The sequence below is a fragment of the Manacus vitellinus genome, unplaced genomic scaffold (assembly GCF_001715985.3).
Source record: "Manacus vitellinus isolate BGI_N305 unplaced genomic scaffold, ASM171598v3 scaffold_8_pilon, whole genome shotgun sequence".
NCBI classification, from domain to species: Eukaryota; Metazoa; Chordata; class Aves; order Passeriformes; family Pipridae; genus Manacus; species Manacus vitellinus.
Window position 1 is genome coordinate 17,129,583 of NW_021940864.1, and position 27,172 is coordinate 17,156,754.

At 40.2% G+C, this 27,172-nt stretch overlaps 1 protein-coding gene across 2 annotated transcripts in view; it reads right to left on the reverse strand.

The window, feature by feature from the left end:
• Positions 1–27,172, reverse strand: part of DAAM2 (dishevelled associated activator of morphogenesis 2) — a 176,575-nt gene that overhangs the window by 83,538 nt on the left and 65,865 nt on the right. For both annotated transcript variants that reach the window (XM_018085197.3, XM_008932798.4), the window contains exon 3: positions 13,995–14,084. In XM_018085197.3, coding sequence (XP_017940686.1) covers positions 13,995–14,084 — 90 coding nt within the window. The remainder of the gene's footprint in view (positions 1–13,994; positions 14,085–27,172) is intronic.

The window sequence follows — 27,172 nt, forward strand, 5'->3', positions numbered from 1 at the left end:
TTTGTTTTGCTTTGGTTTGTTTGGTTTGGTTTGATTTGGCTTTTTTTAATGCCAGTTCACTTAAACTTTAACATGACTTTCATCAAATGAGATGAAAGCTTTGCTGGATAAAGATTCTCTGTTTCTGGTTGAAGCCCTCCCATACTCTTCACAATAACAGCTTAGCTGGTAAAAGGTTCATCTGAGACGTTCAGGATTCAGACTTGTGTCCATGTTCAGTTTCAAAGTGACATGCATGACCCTTGCTCTTCACACGAATATTCTGTCCACTAAAAATAAGGTGGAGTTTTTGTTTGCTCGAAGGCTGGAAGATGGTTATCACTGGTGCTTGATTTCCCACAAGTGCTACTCTTTTCCCTTTAGAGACTTAAAAACTCAACTCCTAGCATCATCTGTTATTAATGCCAAATACAATACGATCTTGTAACACCTGGCACTATGCACTGACAAAGGTCCTTAAAGAAATTAATGTATTGTGTTTTTTCAGCAAGATCAGCAGAAACAGGGAAAACGGGATGCAGACAATTACACAGTTCCCAGTTACACAGGAAATCTGTAGCACAGCCAAGAATCAATCCACGCTGAAATTGTACTGCACTCCCATCCAAATCACCATTTTCCCTTTTTTCATGACTGACCTACTGACTTTTCTTCACTTTAAAGAGTTCAGCTTTCAAAGAAACATTTACTTGTTCATTAACACACTGTCCATTCTATTGGCTATATCTCAGTTCTGAGCAGCCAAAGTTTTGCAAATGAAAAGTAGTTTTATTAAAAGACACAAAACGTGTTTGATCTGCTGTGGGATGAAATGCTAATCCAGAAGTGGAGCTAAAATACATCTAAGCTTTTCAGACAGTTTATGCCTCCAAAAAGTCAACCATGTCCCAAGAGATGCTAATTTTGAAACAGGACAGACCAAAGGACTGAGCCATTCACTAGACAGATGTGGTCACTGTTCCATTTCTCAGACTCCATGACTAGCATTTACACAAATATTCTCAGTTTGAGGAAGGATGCTATATCCAAGTCTTTTGAGCACAATTTACCCATATTGAGAAAAACAAACATTACTTCTCTCCCTTGAATTAAGCTATTGATGTGCAGACAATAATCCTTATGCCACAAAAGCAGTCTACTGTATAACTTATTAAAAGAGAATATTCATTAATTACCAGCTGGAGCATGCAACTAAGTAGTTTCTAATTGCCTCTCACAATGGTCAGGTATAGCCATACATGCTTCCAGTTCACTGCATTATGACACAGGGATATTTTACCTAACAGACCACAGAGTGTTTTCTGAGTTTTTTTTAATTTTTTTTGCCTCATTTTGCCTCAGCTCTGTCCTACTGCCAGTAACTTGACAGACCTAATAATGACCTCTGATGCTGGTTACTAACCAACCTTTCAGAAGAAGAATCAAAGGCTTCATATTATTATTTATATTACAAAATGCCTTATAATGTTGAACTGTGGAACTCAGTGTCAAAAATATAATAAAGTTTAAAAGCACAAAAGTGAAAAAGGGATACATTTATGATCAATGAGGATTCTCTCTTAGAAATAATTTCCTAATACTGAGAGAAGCTTCAGTGATGCTGAAATCCTTAGCCTTTACAAATTAAAATGGACTATCAGTCATTTTTGAAAGATGGTTGGCTCTACCACAGCTGAAAAACTTTCCAGTCAAGTTAAACTTAGGCTTTGTTTTGAATTGATTATGCCATCTCTCACTTTTTTTGCTTACCAAGCACCCATAGATATAGAATCTCCAGAAGCTGTACATTGTATACACACACTGGGTGTCATTTCCAATTTCCTCTGACACTCAAAATCACTTCAAATTAATTATTTCTAATTAGTATCATTCTAAAGGAGATGAAGACCATGCTTTTATTTCTTATCCTCCAGAAAACATGTGAGATCCATTGCATATACATACAGAGATAGTTTCTCACAGAAAATAGACTGGAATGACATAACTGGCAGGCAAAAAGGTTGCCAGTACAGCATTATGAGCCAAAGAATTAATGTTTTCTGAAATCTCAGAAGTCTCAATCACTGATTTCAATGTATAACTGTAGTGTTTAACCCAAGACTAACTTTTATAATAAATATGTCTGGCACAAGACTCACAATAGATTACTGATGAAGAGAGTTCCATTTTAAGGAACTTTCTATTTTAGCAGGATTGCATTGCACACTTTTGGTTTTAAGATCCTGTCTTCTCTTTTTGTTGCTTTTTATCGTTTTCCTTAATATAGACACTTGTAAACTTGTTGCCAGCACTGACTGCAGCAGCCTCTTCTTACATTTACAGATCATACAAGTCTGTTTGTCCCTCTTCAAATATGTTTAGCCCTGCTATAGGATGGGAATCACACCATCAGCAGGCATTAATTTAGGAGTATAGTGTGTGCAGTGACCAAGAGGATAACTTGTCCCTATATTTACAGAACTACTTAATTGTACAGCTGAGACCACACAATTACCCAGTGATTTTAGCCCTCAGGACAAAGCTTACTTGCCAAATTGAAGTCTACCATTATTACACATTGTTCCTCTGCTGAATGTTTAACTTCTGTCATGGTAGTTGGTCTCTTGTTGGGTAAGTTCTCCTGACCCTGTTGCTGCATAAAGATCATTCTGTCATATTAACTGAAGTTCATACTCATGGGTAATACCTTTTATGTGCTCTACTTTTCACAAGTCCCAAATCAACCAATATTTTGCAGTTGATAAGTGTGTAATCTAAATAATAAGTTGCCAAATAAGGTGATCCAAGAATTCCCTGCACTTCCAATGAACAAGTTCTCAGAAGCCTAGCTGTCTTCAGCCCATTCTGTATGCTTCTTTGGAAGGTGAAGGGAAATCCCCGCTACGGAGGATCCTACCAGTCAGAAGATTGATTCATAATCTTTCTACTCAGGGGGTCTTCAGAAGACAAAACATTTCTCATGGACATGGCTGGCTCTCCAAGTGTGTGGTTGTGGACTTAGACTGTATTCCTGAACCACAGCTCTATCCCCACAAACCTGCAGCAAGCTTGAGGTCAGGGTCAAGGTTCTGCAGTCATTCCTGTGGCAGGTGAAGCCAACAATCTGTCACTATCCCAACAAATTCTAAGGAGCAGCAGTAGGAGATACTGTGTTGTTTCACTAACATCCAAGCTCTGCATTGTCCCTACTACTTTTCAGTCTGTGTTATATATGGTAGCGTGTGTATGTTTCCATGCTAGCATTAACCCTGTTCAGCTTACAATCAACATGCTGTGGATACAGCAGGGACAGAAAGGAACTTTTTCCTTACCCATCCGCTTTACCTTGTCCCCTTTCCAACAGCACTATTTTCAGCTGTATCCCCCCCACATTAGAATGTTGCCACTTGGACTGTCTCCCTCCTCACTTCGTTTCCTCCTCCTCTGGGCATTCTTTAGGCAATGTGAAAAGCCACAGAAGAGCCCAGACTGGGTAACTGAGCCTCTTGTCTCCCACATGCCTGCGCTGCAAGTTTATCTTTTTCTCCTACTGTTTATCTCCAGCAAGCAATCACTTACGAACTTTTGTAAATAAAATGAAGTCACCTACCATTAATGGCAAACACCCTGCACGTTGCTTGATGATGGGAATGAAACGTCACTATCTGTGCTCAAATACAAATGGAACTACCTAGGACACACCTATCTAGAGCCAGCAGAGATATTTAGGACAAGTCCTTCTGGGAGCACATGGAGAATTTGTTAACACCAAACTCTAGAAGGTGTCTCTTTGTTGTTCATAACATGTACATTGTCTGTTTTATCAGTGATACACACTGCTTCTTGCTTTAGTTCACTTCTGCTCTGGGCCCTTTACCAAGTGTGATGACAGATGGTCAGAGCAGCCACATATTTTCCATTTTTCTTCATCATTTAACCCATCACTATTGAAAAAACAGCAAAGTTAGGAGTTGTTGGACAGGTGAACAAAGGAAATAAATACAGTCTGACAGGCACACAGTTTTTAAGCTGCTAGCTCAATATTTGAGTGTATCACTCAGTTCCTTTGTCTACCTATGCCCATTCTACAAACTCAGGTAAAACTGTTTCAATGAGCCTTCATTTCTCTCTCCTATTACATCTGCAAAATGTTTGGGATGCCAGTTGCCTTTCAACAGATGATTGAATATCATGGAAAACAATGTGATTTTCACCTCAACTAAGGTGTGTAGCTGAAACTGTCACATGTGACTGCAATGAAAACTAAACAACTTTCCAGAACTGTAGAAGAAAATGTCTTTCTTTTTATTCATGACTGTCACTATATCCTGGCAACAATTCTTTACCGTGCTCATTTCTTAACTATTCACTGAAAAGAGAGGAATTCAGCAACTCTTCCTGCTCAGTATTCACTATTTTTTTAAGGGTGGTGGACACTCAGTGAAATTCAGAATACAGAGAAGAGTGAGCCCTGGTCTGTACCAAACTTGCTTCTCACATACCAGAGAAACAGGCAAGTTACTTATATATTCTTTGCTCTTGCTTATCCATGGAAGACTAATTTGAACAATGAAAACTGCATTGTATGGAATACATATTACTATTATTTTTGCACACTGTCAGCAGGACTGACTCATATTTGGGTTGTGGAGACACAGAACTTTTGCAAGAGGACACACTGCACATAATCCAGTGGCAGTAACTAAATCACGCAATCAGCATTTACACGTACTTCCCATACAGTAAAATGGGATTGCTCACCATTATTTTGTTCATGTTAGTAGGATGACAGCTGGATAAATGTTTTCTTTTTTTTGCCCCCCTCCCCTTTTTTTTTGGTTCCTTTTTTTTTTCCATGGTTAGGTCAAATCTGTGTCCACTGAGCTTTCCCAAACTCCCACTGAATGCAAGCCAAATGCAAAACACAGCATTAGGCATGATGATGACAATTTTCCAACTATTGCTGTATAAACTCGGGACTATTTTGGACCTGATTTTGGTATGTATTGAGTTCTAACTTCAACTGAAGCACTAGTAGCTCACCTGAAAAATGCAGAACTGCAAGATGGACACACAAATTCTACATACTCAGAACATCTATAGCAGATAACATGGCAAGTTTTGGCATTTATGTCTTCAGCAGTTTGAATTAATGAGCTGGGAAGACATTTTCTAAGCAACAACTAACCCTTCTTGTTGGAGAGAGAGAGGAGTGGGAGGAAGAAACTAAAAATATTCCATGCTGTTCCCATGGAGGGGGGAGGGCGTGGAAAAAAATTCTTTTCAATTATACATAAATAAATATATAATTTCAAGACCCTGACCCAAGGTAACCTCTTATACCAGGATAAATAAATGAATCTGTAATTGTTAGCATGGCAACATGGAAAACACAAACCAAGTAAAGCAGACAATTTGGAAAAACTTATCTCCCCTTATATGCCTGTTAAAATGTAGTCTTCTAGATATCACGATTCCAAACTGTAATAATGGTATATAATCTGAATTGTGCATGCATTTTTGCCTCCTTGACATTAAACTTATACTTTAAACCATTAAAAGTATGACCTTAAGAAAAAAAATAATTAAGAGGAGTCTATCACATTATTAAGCCTACAGTATTGTTTCTTCAAATACGCACTTTGAGGTACTTGCTGTAGAAGGGAAAATATCAAGGAAAAAACACAAAGAAAGAAATACAAGAACTTAATGATAAGCCATAAAAAATGGGCAATGATTCTTCTCAAGTATGCTGACCTACATGAGAAATAATAGGACAACATCAAGAAATTTATACTTATATGAGATGAGAAAAAACCCCTAAATTCATTATATGGAACTCTAAAAGAACGAGATGGTGTCTTACATGAATCTCAAGTTTTATTCTCCCAGTGAGAACACACTCTCTGCATTAAATGGTGTAGAAGGAAATGTATATCATTTTAGGCTTTACTTTACACTGCATTAATGATGTTGTCCAAATCTGGGAGCTCTTGCTTCAGTCTATGACACAGATTAACAAGTACCATCAATCAAACTGCTTGCTTTTTCACAGTGAAACACCCAAGTACACCACTAATGAGAAAATGAGTGTATTTGTTGCATTAGTGACACTCTTGCTGCATTTTGTTGTTTTCCATTACAGTGCTTGTCCTGTGGTTGTCATAGGCCAGAGTTTCTCAATTTACTGCTCTAAAGCCTACCTGCATTTATAACAAAGTAATTTTTGAAGCCATGTGCCTGTCTGCCATACCTAGACTAAAGATACTGAAATGACCCAATGTCAACATCAAGCTAACAAATCATCCCAAACATCTGAGCATGAAATAATTTTGTTAACAGAAAAAGGAACAGATGCTGGTGGGAAAAAAGCAAGTTAACTCCACAGTTGCTGGCATTTTCCAAACATCCAGCTGAAGGAATGTCGTGGTTTGCAAAGGGCAACATCCTCCCACTGTGACTTACCAGTGTTATGAGATTTCCAGTGAGCCCTAGGCTAACTGAAAGCAAGTCTATTTTCAGAGAATTCATTTGAGAAATTCCACATTTCAGATTGTTTCACCAGCAGCCTTCTGAGCTAAGGAAGTCACGCAGTCTTTCAGACAAAAAGCAACCATGGATCCCAGGCACTGGGAGGGAACCAAATAACATCTGCTACAGCCTATTTCAAGGAGTTGGTCTCATAGCAGTAATATAGGACAGTGTACAGTAGAGTGCATAGAGCCTTAGTGTTGCCCCTTTTCTTTATAGGGCCAATCAGCTGCTTTCCTAATTTGATTTATGGTCAGTTCAGGGAATCACAAAATAATTTAGGATGGAAGGGTGCTTGGGAACAAGGGACTGCCTCAGAGCTAATTTCAAAGTTAGATCAGGTTGTTCAGGTCATTTTCAAGGTTTGAATATTGAGTCAAATTAAAATGTTGACTAAAGAGCTGAACCTCTGTCACAAACTTCTAAAGTATCAGTAGGAAAAGAAACAACTTTCTGATGCACCAAAGACTTCAGATAAAGTCTAATTCTACATCTCCAGTGTGGCTTTGCTGGCCTTTGCCCTGTGGTCATCAGATATACTCATCGTTTAGCCAGCAATACCCTCACACTAAGCACTCAGCCTCCTACTGCCCATTCTCTCATGGGCACTCAGCCTCCAACTGCTTTTACTTTTAGGCTCTTACACATGCTGTGAGGGTTACTGTGCGTTTTCCAGACTTCACAGTAAAAAGAAAGTAGAAGCACCTACCCCCACACCCATGCACACTCTCCCTCAATACTTCATGCTAAGCTGGGAGAAAAACTTCCATCAAGTCACATCCAAGCCTCATCAAACTGGCACTCATTACAAATGGATTCTCAAATACTGCAGCAAACCATCTGGTGTGTTCCCGTCTGCTCCCCAATACAGCATATGAAATAACAACTCTAAAGAAGAGAACTTATAAGAGACACTTTAAATGCTCCTTAAAGCTACAACTCCATAACCAAAACAGTTTAATATTCCAAATCAATAACAGACTCTAAGAGTATTTCAAAGAGGAAAAAATACTGCAAGATAGAATTGAAAACAATACAACTTCAAACCACCCACTTCATTTATTATGAGACAACCACGTGCTTGGCACTCTTCATACAGAAAGGATGAACTCCAAAGGCTTTTATAGCTGAGATCAGACAATACAAAACCAAAAACCCACACTCAGACAATACAGTGGTGTGATCTTCATCTGGCATATTGTGTCACTAAATGAGACCAGATGAAGATCCATTTTCTCTCTTCTTTAGGGAATATCTGTCTTCCTCTGAATATCTCAGAACTGGCTGAATGGCAGATCCCAGAGGGTCATGATCAGTGGCACAGGGTCTAGTTGGAGGCCTGTCACTAATAGTGCCCCCCAAGGTTCAATACTGGGTCCAGTATCATTTAACTCATTCATTGATGACTTGGATGAAGGGGCAGAGGCCTCCTCAGCAAGTCTGCTGATGACACAAAGCTGGGAGCAGTGGCCGATACCCCAGAGGGCTGCACAGCCCTTCAGAAGGACCTTGACAGGCTGGACAGGTGGACAGAGAACTGTTTGAAATCCAACAAGGCAAATGCAGAGTCCTGCAATGGGGGTAGAATAACCCCCTGCACCAGTACAGGCTGGGAGGTGACCTGCTGGAAAGCAGCTCTGCAGAAGAGGACCTGGGAGTCCTGGTGGACAACAAGCTGTCCATGAACCAACAGTGTGCACTGGCGCCAAGGAAGCCAATGGGATCCTGGGGTGCATCGGGAAGAGCATTGCCAGCAAGTCAAGAGACATTGATGAAGTCCCCTCTCAGCCATAAGTATTTGAAGGAAGGGTGCCAAGAGGATGGATCAAGGCTCTTCTTGGTGGTACCAAACAATAGGACAAGAGGCAAAAGGGAGAAACTGATGCAGATGAAGTTCTGCATGAATACAAGGAAGAAATTCATTACTGTGCAGGTGACCATGCACTGGAACTGTAACAGATTGCCCAGAGAGGTAGTGGAGTCTCCCTCACAAGATATTCAAGAATGGTCTGGATGCAATCCTGCGCCATGTGCTCTAGGAAGACCCTGCTTGAGCAGGGAGGCTGCAGCAGATGACCCCACCAGTAGTCCCTTACCAATTCTGTGATTCTGTGGTTTCCATGTATATCTCCTACTTTAAAGCAGGAACCTAAAGAAATTAACTCCTATCTAAATACAATATCTAAATATCCCTGGTAGGCTAAGGTAAGTACATCAAAAGCTACAAAAGCAGCTTAGATCCCTCCAGTAGATTATAAATATATATATATCTATATTATAAACATTATTAAATTTTATATTTATAGTTTTAACAGGAGGATGAATACAAAGCATAGGGTAAATTGCACTGTCTGGAAGCTGGAACCTCAGCTTCAAGTTTCAAGCAGGGTTTATAGCCATAATACAGCCTGGGTTTGGATTGAAAATTTTAGTCTGTAAGAATCTGAAGGCAGGCAGGGGATGGGGATGAAGGACTTTTTATGGTGACGTTTTGCTGACGATTTAAACCTCAAGGGCAAAACTCAAAGCAAGACTCCCAAAGAAAGAAAAAAACAAAACTGGGCATGTAGACATTATTTTCAGTAATGTTAGATAGCTAGCATGGGACCAAAGTGGGAGTTTGTGAAAATGAGCTGCAAATGGTTTAAAAAGATGGTGGTAAAACTACTAAAAGTTAGTCTGACTAATCCTAGGATTCTCCAGAGTACTCTGAAGCCTATGAGGATGGAGCCCTCATTTTAGAAAATGGAACTGAATAAAAGGTAATGCTGCTGCTTTGTGGGAGAGATGCAAATCTTCTCCAGAAGGGCATCTGGGGCTGAGGCACTCTTCACCTGGACTGTAGCCTCAGTGGTTTCAGCACTGGCCTGTGACCTCAGTTGAAAGGGCTTGGACTCTTTGTGTAATGTAACATGTAGTACACAAAAGTGCCTTCTACTCCATCCTTCCTGCTCTTTGCAGTGAGCTCATCCAAACCCAGAGATTTCACCACAAGAACATCTTAGAAGACAGATAAGTGCAGTGAAGAAAAAGAATGAACAGCATTTGAACTGAAAATATATTCAGATCTTTAAGACTCTATCTTAAAAAAATGAACAGGAAAAGTGGGAAAGGGGAAAAAAAAAGAAGGGGGAAGGAAAAAAGAAAGGGAAATGGGAAAATGAAAAGGAACGTTGTATGCAGCCAAGGCACGTGTAAACAGTGCAGGGAAAATGAATGAGAGGATGGCACAGCCAGAACATTTCCAAAAAGTTTCCTAACTTTGCCACTCTTTCATTCAGATAGACAGAAATGCATTTATGTATAAACATAAGAATGATGAGGTCTTTGTAATTATACAATAATTTAAATCAAACACTTTTGGAAACAAGGAGTTTCCTGACTCCTACTTGCATATTCAGTTTCCTAGTTCTTTTATTCATCAGGTAGATGAAATATATAATTGACAGATATTCAAAAAAACAATTGCAGGGGATGGCATCATAAGGAAATTAATTTCTTTTCTGCCTATTGACTGCTACAGACTACGGTTTAGATAAATTTTTCTCAACATTTTTATATACTATTTTGCTATTGTGGAGAAGCTTTTCTCTAGATCTCTTTCCCATAATAGAAAAAGGAGAATAAATTTAAGGATTATAAGCACGTACTCTTTTTCAGATGCAGTAAATGCCTAGTTCCAGAAAGTTTCAGTGTGCTGGTTATTACTTCAGTACTTGAGTTTGAATAATCTCACTTGAGTAGATAAAGCATAGTCAACTCTAAGCAGCTATTCTATGGTACAACTAAAATCCCAAGAATGCAAAATAACATTAAAATATCTAAGAGATGTCAACACAGTTATTAGGATTGAGATTTTTGTTGGGTTTATTTGTTCGATTGGAAAGAAACTGTAGGATATAGCTAGTCTAGCCTGACTGTACTTTGGAAAGAGATTTGCTACCATTTTTTTTCCTCAAAGAAAGACTGGAGTAAAAAAAAAACACCTAACTTGTTTAACTCTGCAAATACGTGTGCTTACTACTAAAATCTGCTCAGCTGAAGGCTTACAAATTAGTCTCTGGAGGCAGGAAAGGCCATAAAAAGAAAACAACTTGACTTGCTTTCCAATAGCAAAAAGTCTAACAGCTTGTAGGATTATTCAGAAGGCAATAAGCTATCGCCCATACAATGAGGCCTCATTTTCAGAAACACAGACTGCATCCGAAGCAATGTGTACTGAAACGGTGGAATACCTGCATTTTCTACCCTCTTGAGGATCCCAGTAGAAGCTCACTTATGGATTAAGTAACTGAGCTCACAAGTTTTTCTCTCCATATAATTATTTGATCAGTATTTAATGAGATTATATACATCAGCTTCTGGTAAAAGAACACTGAAGAACAATGGTTTTCTAAATTTTAACATCTGAAATTAACAAATAAATACATCTGAAAGCTCAATCTAGTGCTTGATCTAATTCCTGCAAAACTTATATCTTGTAGGAAATCTAGAGATAATTTTACAGAAAAGAGTTACACAAGTGCATTTATGTTTTATGAAAGTCTAAATTTCAGCTTATGGTGAGATATGAAGACTATTCTAAACAAAACCAGAATAAAGTACCTGAACTAAGGGAGAATATCATAATTGGTATAGTCTACATATGGCTTTACTTAGTACTCAATATCAGGGGAAATTCATACTACAGAGGAAGAGGCAATCTAAAATATGTAGTACTGGTATTTTGGGTAGAATGTCAGGGTCCACCAGTGGTGACTAATGATTGTTCTGGTGCAAATTAAGACAACTGCCCCTCTCATTGTCCACCCTATACTGATTAATGGTAAGGTAGAGAACAGTTGAGACTGAGAACACACTAGTGTTTGCCAACAGAGCAGCCTTTATTCCTTGCAAGTAGCTACCCCACAAATCAGAGCAAAGCATTCCCTACAGTTGGTAGTTAAAGCTACTAGAGTTTCAGACAGGAATCCAGAATGGCCGGAAGCGACCAAAGCAAACATGGCTGTATAACACTGTGTGAATGCTCCTCTGTAGATATCACCCACAACTATGAAATCTCAGTCCAGAACTAAACCTTCATTAAGTACTGAGGACTGTTGACTGGCAAGTTGTACCCTTGGCATATAACTTTCAATGCACAGACATACCTGTCTTCCCTCATTTCTTCAGAAAGGCTTGGTATCAGAAACAGGTGGAACGAGTTTTTTAATACAACAGTGATTTTCTGCTAAGATATTGGGATCAGGTACCATAGAAGATGATATCTAAAGTCTATCTGCCAAGATAAATGTGTGTCTAAGGCAATGACTGATCTTCATTTTTGCAAGTGACATTTAGCAGCCCACTAATGTCGCCACCTTTAGAGCAAATCAGGAAGCTCCAACTTTCCATTACTTTTAAGCTAGGAAAGGCACCTGAGATTAATGACTGTGAACAATTGTCTCAATCTGCACTTGACCTTCTAGTTCATAGTGTTTTCAGTTGCCACCTTACAAAGTGTAAAGCCCATGCTTCCCAGAAAACTCAAAGAACCCAACATCAGCAAGACAGAGCTCTCTGGGGTCTTGTCCTGGATAGCTGGTAGTGTTCTGCAAAGTGAGAAATTGGACCCTTTGTGGCTAAAATTAGATTACAAATTCTTCAGGGAAAAGGCAGCCTTGCTTTAAAACGAAGCCCAGAATAAGCTTCTCTTTCACTGCAAAACACTGATGATAGGTGGATTAAGTAGTAGGCTACAGAGAGATGTCACACCGATCATCTGAGTGCCTGTGAGGGAAACAATGAATAACATTGGAAAGTTAAGGTTTCAAGTAATTGAAAGTATCTACAATGTAATGAATAGGCATCTGGCAATGGTACCTCATTCCCGTTAGCACATGATTTTGGATAGCTGGAGTTCAGCTAAATGAGGTTGCACTGTAAATGCATTATAAAGATTTTCCAGTACGCAGCTTCTCTAACTCTGGAGGTCTTTAAGATTCTTATATCAAATCCACTGCTTTAGGAAGAGGGGAAAAAAACCCAAACCAACAACAACAACACTCCCACTGTAATGACTGAATCCAACTAACATATTAAATACATTAAAGCACAAATCTTCCTGCCAAGGCACACTGGTCTGGGAGGTGGAATGTGGGGTTCTCTAAGACGGCTACAAATAGATCCTCTCCCACCAGAGCTGAAAAATCCAGCTGAGCTGGCCAGCAAAAATGTAAAGCAGACATTAATCACAGCAGCCTGCAACTTCCCTCCACTTGCAAGGTCTGTGTACCAGCAGGGAAAAAGAATAGAGAGACCACTAAAGACAACTGAGCCTAGACTGCTCTTAAGCATGTCCTGAGTTATCGCTAGCTCAGAGGCACTAATTAATTTATTTCTATTAACTTCCCTGTATGAAGTTAAAAACCAACCAAACAAAAACCCTAAATGCAAAACATCCATCTGGCTGGTCTGGTTTTCTTTAATTACATGTTAAGAAACCTCATTGTCCCACCTCGAGGAAAAAAGGCAGCAAACACAACCTCAGAAGGACCACGAGCAGAGTTTTAATCTGCCATGTTCAGTATTGGAATCTAAACTTCCTCTTTCACCTTCTGTTATGCAAACTTATGTATAAAGACTGATGCTCTCACAGCATGACTTGCACACTCGGGAAATAAAATTAACCAACAAACACACCACACCTTTTTCCCCCTAACATTAATGGTTAATAAATACATGCTATTGAGGCCATCTTTGTTTCCAAGTGTCTGTTTTCCTAGAGCAGTAAAACCTTTCCAACACATCATTATTGCAGAAGTTCCTCCTTTAGAAGTTTCACAACAGTGATACAACTTATCAATTCGTTTGGCCATCATTCTGCCAGCGACAAAATTGCCAGTATGATACATCAACCTCTGATTTACTGTTCCTTTACTGGTCTGTCAGAAATTTGAAGATCTTGAATGGAGCAGTATTTCATAGAAATTGAGAGGAGCAGGTCATCTTTGCTTTCCAGTGCAATGGGGAACATTTCCTACAAGCTCTGGAAGACCTTGAACTACCAAGTTTTAAGACATCACTATTATAGTGTACTTTTCAGATATTTGAAGACATCCTGAAAGAATTCAGCAATACTTTTTTTATTCTAAGTAGTCTATAAAAGTTTTAAAAATTTCCTTAAAACATTTTCATGATAGCTTTTCTTTCAGCTCAAAAAAACCCCCAAAACCAAACAACAAAACAAACAACCCCTAAACAAACAATAAAACAAAATAAACCCCCCAAACATGTAAAAAATTCAAAATGGGACATTAACTTTTTTTAAGCATACACTACTTATAAGAAAATTGTGCCATATCCATGCTGATAAAAATCCTTACATCACTTAATCATGTTCTTGAGTAAACGGTAAATAAACACATAGCTCAAATCAAGATGCAATTATGGACATGCACACAGAATTCATTGGTGAGCTACTCCAATCAGGACAACAGTAGTACCTTCTTTTTGCTGCAGTAAATCTGCCATTTCTTCTCTGGAGGGAGTGCAAACATAGCCTCTCTGTTCTTGTCTGTGAGATCCAATTCATCCTGGAGATTGTGAAAAAGAAAAACAGAAAAAAAAAAAAAAACAGTCAACAGCTGCATTGGTAACTGTTAGGAACCTTGAGTTCTCCCTGTCAGAGCATAACCTATGAAGAGAGGTAGCCAGAACAACTCCCATTTCAAACTTCCATTACTAATGATCAGTCAAGAATGGGAAAGATCACATTAAAGTCATGAAGTGAGAAACTCAAAGCACTGGATTATGTGACACAGACATTCATTATGACACTTAAAGAAATGCTAAATTTCTAGCTGGCAGTACTAATTTGCTCTTCGACAGGAAAACATTTAAATTACTGCGTCTTTTAAGCAAAGTTCATGAGAGAGTTGTCTAGTGACAGTAATGCCATCAGCAACCTACAGGTTGAAATGTTTTTCCAGATGTTTGTCCTCTGAACCACATAGTCCCTATCAAAAGACAACCATCATTTCAACATAAAGAACCTCTCTCCCCACAATGTCACATTAGGTTGATCAGAGCAGCAAATTCAGTGTCTGTTAAGAATAGCAAGTTCAGTAGAACATACCCTCTTAGAGCCAAGCCAACCTTACATTAGTGAAACGAAAGATAATGCTGTGATCTGGAACCGACTCCCAACTCTGTCAAGAGCACCCTCTGGATACACCACCAAATTCCCCAGCTTCAGTTTCTCCTCTGTAAAAGGTGGATAAAAATAGATTCTATTCCCATACAACATATCTCAGAAACCATGAAAGCAGATATTGCTACTCCCTCTGTGTTTATGCAGCACTGACCAGAACAGGGCTACAATCACAGCTACTGGTTTCAGGTGCTTATAATGGAATTGATCAAAAAAGAGTGGTGTTCAGAGCAAGCAGTCTGCATGAGTAGAGATGGATGAAGAGGTATAAATCAGAGTTTCATCAATATAAAGAAAATCTTCCAATAATATTTCAATAAATCGATTTTGGCAAGGCTTTGGTGTGTCCCCCCCATATATTTGAAATGTTTGGAGAAGGAAGAGCCCAGGGGTCCGACATCAAATGACATTGTAGAACAAAAAATCGCTGCACATGCAGATTCTGGCACCCACACTAACCTTGTCCAAGCAGAGACAATACCTCTTTAACTCAGCCCAACAATGGCTCATTTGGAAAGCATTCAGGGCTGGGAAACTTGTGAAAACAGTGAGCAAAATTGCACACTGAGCCTGGTAGCGGCTGCTGACAGATTTAAAAGCCCATAGAGATTTAAGCTGCAAAAAGGTACAAAAGAAATGCAAACAGTAACAAGGCGAGGTCAGTGCCAGCAGCCCAAGGTAGAAGAAGCTGGAGGGTTATTTTAAACAAGAAAAAGTTTAAAGGGAAAAAAAAAGTAGCTGTGCAAAAAGAGTGCAAACCATGTGGAAATGTTTAGGGTGAGTTTCCAAACAAGGGGGCAGCCAAGCAAGGCAAGGAGTTTTATCCCTGCTATACACAATTAGCAAGCTCAGGCCAGGATCACATTCTTGGGGGGAGAGGGAGAGTGAAACGACATGTAAGGCCTTAAGACAAGCGAAGGAATGCTGTTGGAGGTCAAGCATGCGGGAGGAAAAGGAGGGGCAGACAGGGAATCAGAAATGCCAGGTTTAGAAGAAGCACCAGAGGCCAGAAATATATCTGAAATGAGCTAGTTGGGCTCAACTAGATTCTTTGAAAAAATTATGATTTTATTGAACTGCTTAAAGATCTTAACACTTTTTTTTCCTCTCTCTCTCTCTTTTTTTTTTTTTTTTTTTTTAAATACAGGGTAGCTAACTTGGTTGTCTAATCCATTGAGCTCTTTTCTGGAGTGCTCTTTCTGCTTCTGGTGGCAGGTCAGACAAGCAGCAGAAGCTCTAAACAGAAGCTGTGCACAAAACTGAATGACGTACCCAAACAATATAGTCCAAGACAACTGTTTCATTAAAGGAATACTCCTATTGACTAAAACCAGTCAGAGGACAGGATTCTTACACTGCAGCTTCTAGACACTGCCTTGGACACTGGCAGTATCAGGGGCATAAAGAGCAATCTGCCTTCAATGGGACAATGAGAATATGCAACTCCCAGCCATGAAATTAAGTATTCTGATACCATGACACGCTCTTCAGGACAGAGGCATAGAAAGTTAGTTTGAAAAGATGGAAGATCCAGTGGGGAAAAGAAGTGCATCCACACACTAATTTATTGTGACTCAGGAGGATAGATTAGGTCAAAAGAAGTTTAGAAGCCATCACATTAGATCAGGTAACATAGTAACAAGGAAACTGCTCGGGTATTGCAAGCAAAAGCATATTACCAAAGGCAAACCCAAACATATCTGACTGGAAAATAGCACATGGAGGGAAGATGGCTTACCCTTAATTTTGAAAGTTAGTGTTTGTTAAGAGGTAAAATGCTGGGTTCTAACCTCCAGGTCAGATGGACAGGTAGCAAGCATGACTATTCAGCAGGGAAAGAAATATCCTCTCTAGAAGGCAAAGCAGCAGTCAAACTCTTCAACTTCTTTTCCTGAAATTAGTCTTCAGTAAGTGTGCTCCTTCACTGAGAGGAAGAAAGGAGTGGGAAGAACTGAAGAGGCCTACATGCCCCATCACCATCAATCAAATCCTACTCTATAAAAAACCCCAAGAAATCCCTGCAAAATACAGGAGACATGAAGCCTTCTTCTGGAACCCTCCAAATCATCTTACTTCTGCCATCCCTTTGCTCCTCCTATAAAAGATGAACAAAAGACCACTGTGACTGCACAGGAAAACTCGAGATCTAAGAAAGAAGACCGAAGACCTTGGATTAGGCAGACCATTTTTCTATTCTCATTCAGGATCCTAACACAGATGGCACATAAGGAAACTTATTGCCTTGGAGAGAAGCAGGAGGAACAACAGAAAGAATTAATTTCAGAAGGACTGGTCCATGAACAGGTCATTCTGACCCAACAAGAGGCAGATCTGTCAGTATACAGAGATTTAGACCTTAGAGTTAGTTCAGTGACAGCAAGCAGCTATTGAAGGAGAAAGCAATTGCCAAGTTTGGCATGAAAGGTGAAGAACTAAACTCTGAATGCAGCCATCAAGACTGGGGTTGGAGCCAGACTAGGGAAGCCAACATGACCAAATGCCCTGGGTGCAAATGGGGCAAGAAAAAGGTATGGACAGAACAAAGCAGGGAGAACTCCCTCCTCCATCACCTGTTCCAGTTTCTCAACAGAAATGTAGTAACTCTTCTATGCCTTGGAAAGGTGGCTCAGTTCCATTAATTCATGCCAGCGTGACCCTGCACAATGGAGCTCAGCCTCCTGGCTCTTAAAAATACTTGAAGGTGGAAGTGTTCTCATGAAACGCAGATTAAAAGGATATTTGCCAGGCTGGGCTGAGGGAGATGTAAAGTATCTCCAGTTAATATTCCTTACATTTCTCTCCTTTATCTATTTCCTATTTTATTTTATATACTGAGAGTTAATTCAGTTAATTTCACTTTCATGTGGACTTTTTTTTTTTTACGTACACAGATTGAATTTCAATGATAAAACATTTAAAATGTACTGGAGCTGGATTTGAGGTTCAAATACTTCCAGTCCAGTTCTTAGGCCAAAAGGGAAGATGGCCCTCATTCAAAATGGCTACAACCCAAGGAAATAAGAGACAGAGAGAAAGAAAGGAAACAAGAAGGAGGAATGAGTAGGAAACATAAAACCAGTACTTTGTGGGATTTAAAACCACATTATGTCCCGTTTTTGGGGGAACGTTTATCAAAGCATGAAAGCTGGATTTGATGCTGGGCAGCCATCAGCTCAATAATGATACTACTTGAAGCTCTAGAAAAGCATTTCTCACCTAGACTGAGCAGTACCTCTTTTAGTGACACAAAATTAAATTAATAAAGAGAAAAAGTAAGATTTTGGGGATGTAGAAGAGTGGTTCACTTGGAGAGAGACCCACTAAAGGAGGACTTTTAACACCTACCAACATGGCTACCTCTCTAAAGGAGAAACCTCAAGGCCTGAAGTACACAGAGAATCCCAGCTTCTGGTCCCCAGCATCTCTTGACTTAAAGTCAGTGTTGGAGACCAAGAGCTCCAAATTTGGTCCTCCCTCCAGGGATGTTTGGACACTCATGGGAGGATTCTGTTCTACTTGTCCAAGGTCCACGGGCTGCTGGACTTACTGGTCACCGGGGAGTTTCACACTGACTTAAGGTTAGACAGCTGCTTTGTTTTGTAAAAGGCAAAACCCAACAAATCAACCCTCACAAGCTGGTGGGGTTGTTTTTTTGGGGGAGTTGGGGTTTTCTTGTGGTTGTTGTTTTGTTTTGTTTTCCTAAACATATAATGAATCATGCATAGCATTTCCAGCATTATGAAACACAGAATTCTGACATGATATGTTTACTGCAGGCAATAATTTGATTAATATGGGCATAACAAATATGTTGCCAGAAAGGAGATTTTGTTTATTTTCTTATGTTTAGTTGGATAACTGTCTTGTTTTATCACTTTTTTATAATTTCAGCTATAGAGTTGAGTTACACTTTTAATTTTTACCTGTAGGTCACAGTCTCTCTTACTTAAAATGCTCTTGAAAGCATATCCTTCCCATAAGCATTCACCCTAGGCCTGTTTTTCACATTTAATGGCTTTTTTATGACTGAGAGATGCTAATAACATATAAAAGCATATTCTGACTTTTTAAAAGTTTATTTCTGCCTACAAACATATTCAGGCAATTAATAAAGAATTATTAAAAAAATAAATGCATTTACCATCCTCAAAGGATGAAATCAATCTTTATTTTTCACCACAGAATCCAACACTAAGACATAATACATAGGCAAATAGGCTTCAACACTTCTACTGTTTGGAGATGTCTATTGTGACTGTCTGATTACAGCTCTGTTGCACTGATTGGTTCTTTAACAGCGATGGGTACTCAAGCAAAAGGACAGCCAGGTCTTCCATGAGAACCAGATCTTCAGATGGCACAAACTGGCAAAGCTTCACAGGAAGTTTAAACTCTACTTTCCCTTGATAAACTCAAAGTGGAAACTTGGGAATTTCCAGAACAGATGAAAGCAGCAGTTATCTGACCTGTGACCAGCACCAAAAGTACAAAACCACAGACCAAACCCCGTAGATGGTCAAACACTTCCAAGTTCCCTGCCTCAAAAAACAGGCTGATTCTGTGATAGATCTGACTTAATGTCCCTTTCAAGATAGCAATGGTATTTGCAAAAATTTTTTTCGCAGCTGTGAAGTTTTTCTTTTGCTCAATCAAACCAGCATTATCTTAATGGTTCTTCATGAGTCATCCAATAGGGAAAACTGAGAAGGCAGGAATTATATCTGGATGCCTTCACACACTCTAGAAAAAGCTCCAAAATTTGAAGACTTTTTATTTGAATAACTTGCTTGCATACTCACCTCAAAAATTTAGGTTCCAAGGGTACAATCATTTTTATGTTATACCTTGCATTGTATGAATTTTAGCTAAATGCCCCATTCTTATCTTGCTTCCTGTTCATATTCCCATTCCTTCTTTTTTTCCTTTTTCTTGCACACACCTTTTCTTTTTCCCCTCACTAATCATCTTCTCATTCCCCTTGACCCTTTTCACCTGTCATGTACAAATGCACTCTCCCTCATCCACCTCATCAATCATTCTCTCTCAGTCTCTAAACAGCATCAAATCCACCCAAGTTACAAAATGAAGTACAATACACCGCTGCCAGTATAATAAATTCCCTGTACATTATGATACCTGTGCTTCAGGTTCCCCAAGGTGGTTTATAGAGATGTCTGTCACCATGTCCCCAAAAAGGCCACATTCCAGTTACCACCGGTGTTCCCAAGTGGCATAGCACAGCTGACAGCCTTATGCTCTGGATGAATTTATTTAAATCTTGTACAAGTAAACAGTGACTATGACACACCATGGGGTCCCATCCAGCAGCCACTGGCAGGCCCCAGAGAAGGTTCATGTTCATATGTAATGACTTAGAGGGAATAAGCAGTGGGTTAACCAATGCTGAAGTACAGCTCAAGCCACTTGACATGCCTAGGAGTTCAGAGGAAGAGGAAGCAGTGGAAAGAGATCAGGGAGAATGTTGTCAGCAGCACACTACAAGCTTTTGCAACAGAGAATCCTGTCCAGCATAACTATTACAGCTTTAAAAAATGAACTGAGTAGGACCACATTGCTAAAACATGGCTTATATTGCATGAAAGCTACGCTTTTACATTAGCAACAGCCCCAAGAACCTTTATATTTCAGTTCCTGATGCCTATGCCAGGTCTTGTTGCCGAATAATGAGCAAGTTAGTCTGGCGGCTCACGTGCAAGTTTGCCTCTGCCCACCAGGGAGGGAAGTCAGGAAGGAGCAGAGACACTCTCATCATAAGTACAGAGGCAGTGGTCCAAAAAGCTGCTTCAGAGATAACTTCAGTGAATGAATAAAGAAACCAAAAAAACCTAACAAAAAACAACAGAAAACCCCAAAATAATCTTCTTCAAATCTCAGTCTCTTTGTGAAGAGCTTCAGATAGAAGAGATAAATCTTCCTTATTTAATCACTGTGTCCACCTCCAGGGGACAGTATTGGATTGTTCCCCTACAGTTTTCCTTCCATTGCTTTGTTCATCATAGCTCACCAGCCTGACATGTAAGAGGCAGCCTGCTGGAAGAGTGTGCATTTCCAATACTGAGGAGGTCGATGAGGCATTCTGAAAGACTGCCTGTCTGAATTGTCAGTGGATGAGACTCATTAGACTGCACAAACTGCCTACACCATTGTACAAACTGGAGCGATGAGCAGTGCAAAAGTCTTCAATCAGTCAACAGCACTACCACCCACACAGCTAAGCACACCTCCGGATGGACGTTGGTTAAAAGTTTCCACTTGGGCACCTGATACATGTGCTAAGTCTACTGATAACCCATGAAGAAAAGGCAAAACAACCCAAAACCAAATCAGTCCTGCCCCTCAAGCTCTTTCATCTTGTGCTAATCCTTGGAATTAAAAGCAGCCTTTGTAAAGCACATAGAAACAGCACACAGTGAGAAGCATGGGAGTAACATTTTGATCAGTTTTACATTTTATAAGAATTAGGTGGATCACAGCAAAACATCGTTGAGTTTCCAGGTATGTGTGTACGCCACTCCCACCTTATACACACAAGACATATCACGTAGCATCTACCCATACCACAGTGTTTTATCATTGCATTTGTGCACTATGAAACCACTATGCACACATGAGTTGCTAACACAGCCTGTTGGCATAGGAAGTAATGTTTACATTCCAGCTACTGCCACAGATATGACGGTAAAGCAGAGAAGCAGACAAACAAAAGGCTGCAATTCCCATTACACTCTTTTTTCCTCCTTGCTTTTTCAAAAAGTTGCAGCTTTAAAACCCCTTCAGTTCTAAGGTCTCAAATCTCTTGATCCTCAGTCATAACAGTACAAGACAGAAAGCACCTGATGTTTACATACTGGAAAATGTGTTTTTGCTCTACCCTGCCAACACAGAAGTTACTCATTCTTAAGGCTTAGCAGCAGAGTAAGACTTTCATCTGTCAAGGGCACTGCTTTTTGATAGAGAAATTTATCTCACAGAAAGTCAACTAATAGGCCCCCCTCTTACCCTCAAACACACCCCTCATTATACTGTTTCTTTTTTCGCTTTTTAATCATTGGTTAATTGCTTCCTTGTTTCCTGGAGAACAGCTAAGTCCTGTCCCTCTCCTACTCCTCAAAGCTGTCTGTGACTTGGCAGCACACGAATACACACAACCAGCAAGACATATTGTGGCAATCCCCTCTCACAGGCCACTAGAACCAGCATCTGCTGTTCATCTTTCTGTCCTTCACAGGCAAAACACATGCATGACACAAAAATCTGCTGGGCCAAATAGAAAGTCTGAGGAAAAGCAGTACTTGTTTATGCAATAATACACACAGATGTTTAGAGAGAGAAAGAGATCAAGGCTTAGACATGCACTTTCCCATGCAGGGCTACAATACAGGTAGAGCGAGAGGGACATTCCATGGATATGGGTGGGCATATGAGGACAATAATGCAAACAGCTGACTATTAGCACTGCTTTTTCTGTTAAGGTGGGCTGCATGTCCATGTCAGTGAATTGAAATGAGTCCAGTGAGAGGGACAGGGATGAAAACTGAATAGTCAGGCTCATGTCTAGTCTAAATCCCTGCTGCTGCAATTTAAGCCTATTACTTCCGGCCCTATCAACTACTAACACGGGGAGCAGATTTTTTCCTTCCTCTTGATAACAGTTTTTCAGCCTATTAAAGGCTGTTCTAATGTCCCTCCTCAGTCTTCTTTCTTGAGGCTAAACAAATCCAGCTCTTTCAGTCTTTTTAGAGGCCATGTCCAGCACTTCTGGCCTCTCCTCAGTCAAAGTACATAATTCTTGATTTGCACTGTTCAAAAGTGGGTACAGTGTTCTAGCTGAGACCTTACCAATGCTGACTGCAAAGATTATTTCATGCATCTTTCAGACTGCATTTCTGGTTACATATTCCATGTAGTCAATTCTTTTTTTTTTAATAAAAACCCTCAAAACCTGAATGACTTATGTTCACTCTTGATCCACTATAATCCCTAGTTTCTTCTCTGAAGAAGTGTACCTGGCTCCTTTCCATCCTGAGTTACCAGACTTGTTATTTAAAGGAGTTTTAACTGTCCCCATTGAATCAGATCCTTTTCCACACAATTTCTACATCTTATTTTAAGCTTACCTTTTAACATAGCCACAGTATGGATATGTGCCTAGTGACACACTCTAGAGAGATGTGCTGTTCACTGGGGAGGACTCATATTTGGGATGTCACTGAGAAACTACCAAGCCTCATACAGTCCACTGACTTCTATCCACTGCTGTTGTTTCATGTGGGCATCAGTGATACAGACAGCAGCAGTCTGAGAAGTCAAGAAAGGTAGTTAATATATGAAAACTGCCTCCTCTAAGCTCAGGAACAATGCATCCCAACAAAGAGAACATCAAGCAAAAAAGCCAGGAGGCCTAAATGGATGGACAAGAATGTCCTGGACAAACTCGAACACAAAAAGGAAACTTACAGAGGGAAAATAAGGAAAATAAGTAGGTGATTGGTGACAGTCAGCGTGGCTTCACTAAAAGCAAATCATGCCTGACTAATTTGGTGGCCTTCTTGTGATGGGGTTACAGTGCTGATGGATAAGGGGAGAGCAACTGTCATGATCTACATGGACTTGTGTAAAGCGTTTCACACTATCCCACGTGACATCCTCTTCTCTAAATGGAGAGATGTGGATGTGACAGATTGACCACATGCTGGATAAGGAAGTCTCTAGATGGTCACACTTAAAGAGTTGTGGTCAATGGTTCCAGTGGTGAGTGATGTCCCTCAGGGGTCAGTATTGGGACCAGCAGTGTTTAATATCTTTGTTGGTGACATGGACAGTGGCAGTGAGTGCACCCTCAGCAAGTTTGCAGGTGACGCCAAGCTGTGTGGTGCGGTTGATACGCTGGAGGGGAAAAGCTGCTGTCCAGAGGGACATGGACAGGCTTGGAAAGTGGGCCTGTATGAACCTCAGGAAGTTCAACAAGGCCAAGATCAATGTCCTGCATGTGGGCTGGGGGAAGCACAAGCAAAAGTATGGGCTGGGTGGAGAATGGATTGAGATCAGCCCCAAGGAGAAGGGCTGGGGGTGTTTGTTGAGAAGAAGTTCAACATGATCTGACAATGTGTGCCTGCAGTCCAGAAGGCAAGTAGCATCTCTATTATGAAGAAGGGTTGATACATTTGGGATTGTTCATCCTGGAGAAGAAAAGGCTCCAGGAAGACCTTACAGCACCTTCTAGTACCTAAAAGGGGCTATAAAAGAGCTGAAGAGGGATTTTTACAAGAGCATAGAGTGATAGGATAAGGGGGAATGGCTTTAAACTGAAAGAGTGTATGTTTAGATTATACAAAAAGCTCTTCACTATGAGGATGAGGATGGTGAGGCTCTAGAACGTGCTACACAGTGAAGCTGTGGATATTGCACCCCTGGCAGGGTTTGAGGCCAGGTTGGATGGGGCTCTGAGCAACTGGGTACAGTGGAAGGTGTTCCCTGCTCATGGCAGAAGGGTTGGAACTAGATGATCTTTAAGGTCCTTCCAACACAAACCATTCTATGATTCTATGATCTGGAAAGTTAATAGGTGTGCTCTGTATTTCACCATGCAGTCAATTAAATGAAAATACCAAACAGAACTGAAGTTGTTAAACCTCTGCTTGATACATTTTTTCACTGGACAGGTCGCAAGTCCTCTAGGACAAATACTGCATTTACCTCCACATTCTGATTACACACACTGTATCAAATACCTCTCTCAAACAGACCTTCTATTATCAGCATATATAACACTAAATAACAATAAAATCTGCTGTTTCAGCACAGTGCCCATTTTCCGCCCCTCATTTCCTTTCTTTCCCCTCCCCTCATTTCCCTCCTCCCTTCCCCCTCCCTGTGCCAGGGTTTCTTTTTCATGCCAAGGTCTTTTAGATGAGACCCTGTATGGGAAGGTAGTTGTGGGAAAGGTTGTTAGGAAACTGCCGTCTAAACTGCTACCTTTCCGGCTTCTCCACCCTCTCCCTCCCTACAAAGTGTCTTCTGTTCTGTTTTAATACTAATGAGTTCAGAGAAGGTTCCTAGCTAGAGCAATTTACAGTTTGGACTGTGCCAAAGCACACAGGCACACACCTCTCTGATCACTTCCTGCCCAAACACAGTCCTGCTGGCTCAACCCTCAAACTGTGGCTTGGGGATTGCTGCTGCATCCCTGTGCCAAAGGCAGGCTGAATTTCCAGGGGCATCAGTGCTACCTACTCCTCTCCTCCCAGCTTTATCCTCTTGTGTGCATCCTATTTGCCATATGCCCCTAAGGAGGAAAACAAGGGTAAGTCAGAGCTTGGCTGACCTTTAAATCTCTGATAAAATATTACGTAAAAGGGCAGGAGGAACTGGGAGGTTGGTTAAGAATTTAATGAGCAAAATTAACTTCTTGTTGAGCTTTGATTGTGCAGCTAAGAAACACATGCTCAAGCTTACACATAGGGTAAACTCAAAGGAACTCCAAAAAATCAACAAAATTTCTGGTGGAAGTTCAGGTTTACACAGATAAAAGCGAAACCAGAAGCTAGTTTTAGTTCTTCTCTTGCTCTCTGAATTAGTATTCCAAATTTGGTAGTGCAAACCAGAAATCAGAATGCTCCTAACTCCATTAAACTGAGCAGACTTACTCTGGATTTACTCCAATGCAAAATATTGATGAAATTGTCCCTTTTAAATTGTCAGCTAGACTGCCAATAACACTGGCTCATTCTACAATCTACAGCACAGATTTCAGACATAGAACAGATTGAGAAGCCTATCAGTCCCCTTTTTGCTAGTTATTAACTTCTACTTCAATAAATGGAGATGATCTGTATTTACAGTTCAGACCAGCTAGAACATCATCCACATACTGGCTTCTGTTATCTCCTCTGGGTTGAAGTGGAGGGCAATTCCACAATTCTCTTCCCTTGTACAAACTGAGTATTTAAATAGTCAAACAGTGAATTGAAAGCATGACAGTATATTTGGTTATTCACTCACACCCTGTCCTGTCTCATTGCTCAAATATTCTGATAATCAGAACAGAAACTACTGCACTAACATCACTGGGTTTAAGAAAACACCAGCCAAGATGTCTTTCTCTAAATGTTTCTACTAAAGAAATTACCAGAAACTTTCACAAAATACAACAAAAAGAATAAGAGAAGAATGAGCACGTGCCTTGCATCATCTTCTAACAACAAATCATAATTGCATTTAATATCTGGTTAAGCATTTGCAGTCCAAAAGCTCTCCCTCATCATTAATGTAGAAGCCAACAACTTCACACCAACAAACTAACTCATGCAGCTGTTGCTCTTAATCCAAGAGGTAATGCTGAAACATAGCCACTAAAGCAATCCCAATGGATTTTCCATGACTCAGGGATCTCCCTGGACACCTTCCAAACTGGGAAACTGCAATCTGCCTTCCCCTTGTAATTTCCTTTGGAGAAATTATTCTTTAAACCTCCACCTCGCAAACCATTACATAATATTGTTGTGCACACTGCTCTTTTCAAAAGGTGGTTATTGTGGGCAGCCTTTCCCTTTATGTGGTCAAAAAATGATGGGAAGCTGCAAAATTAAAAGACGTCCTTAAGTTCCTCTAATGTAGAAGTGCACAGAAGATACAGATGTTGATTAGGGCCTTTTTGCATACACCACTGGGTCAACACGTGAAAGTAAGGGAAGTCTGCCCAGGAAGGCAGTAGAGTCTTGCATCAGATCCTCCCTAATAAAAAAAAACAAGTAGAAAAGAGCAGGAGGCAATAATAGAGATTTGCTCCCAGGTTCTTCAAATACAACACATTTGACACTGGAAGACTCCTGTACTGCCTGTAACCTACATGTGCTGCATCTTTTCAGCACCTTTTCAATGTGGCTCCAATTCTGTATTAAAACTGGGTTAAGAAGCATTACTGTTTCTCACAAGGGAAACAAATGCACAAATGCATGAATTTAGCTATTCCTGTAAGCTTACACAACTAGGAAAAAGATGATGTTCTTGAAAAGTTTTCCTCCCAGAAAGCTTATAGACTTTTCATTTACAGAAAACAAGGCAGCTAGCATTAAAAGCTTTGGGTCAGTGCTGTTCCTGTGCCAGGTGGAAGGCATCTGTCTGTACTACTTCAGGATAAAACATCAAAGCTAGAGCAGCTGTGGAGGCAGTCTGGTGTGATGAGTGACAAAAAAAGCACCTTCTGACACTTGCTTTCCATGTGCTGCTCCCACCTCATGCTGAAGGATGAACACAAGGACCTCTCCTGTAAATGACACCAAAATCTGCCCCTTACGTAGTGTGGAGCAAGATGCCAGGAAACTGCTGATCTGAAAATCTTGTACCCTAAAAGGTACAAGGTGCTACTCCATCCAACCAGCCTCCCCTGTGGTACCTTGTGCTCCCCACTTTGGAGCCTTGCATACCAGGCAAATGATAAAAAAGGCTATT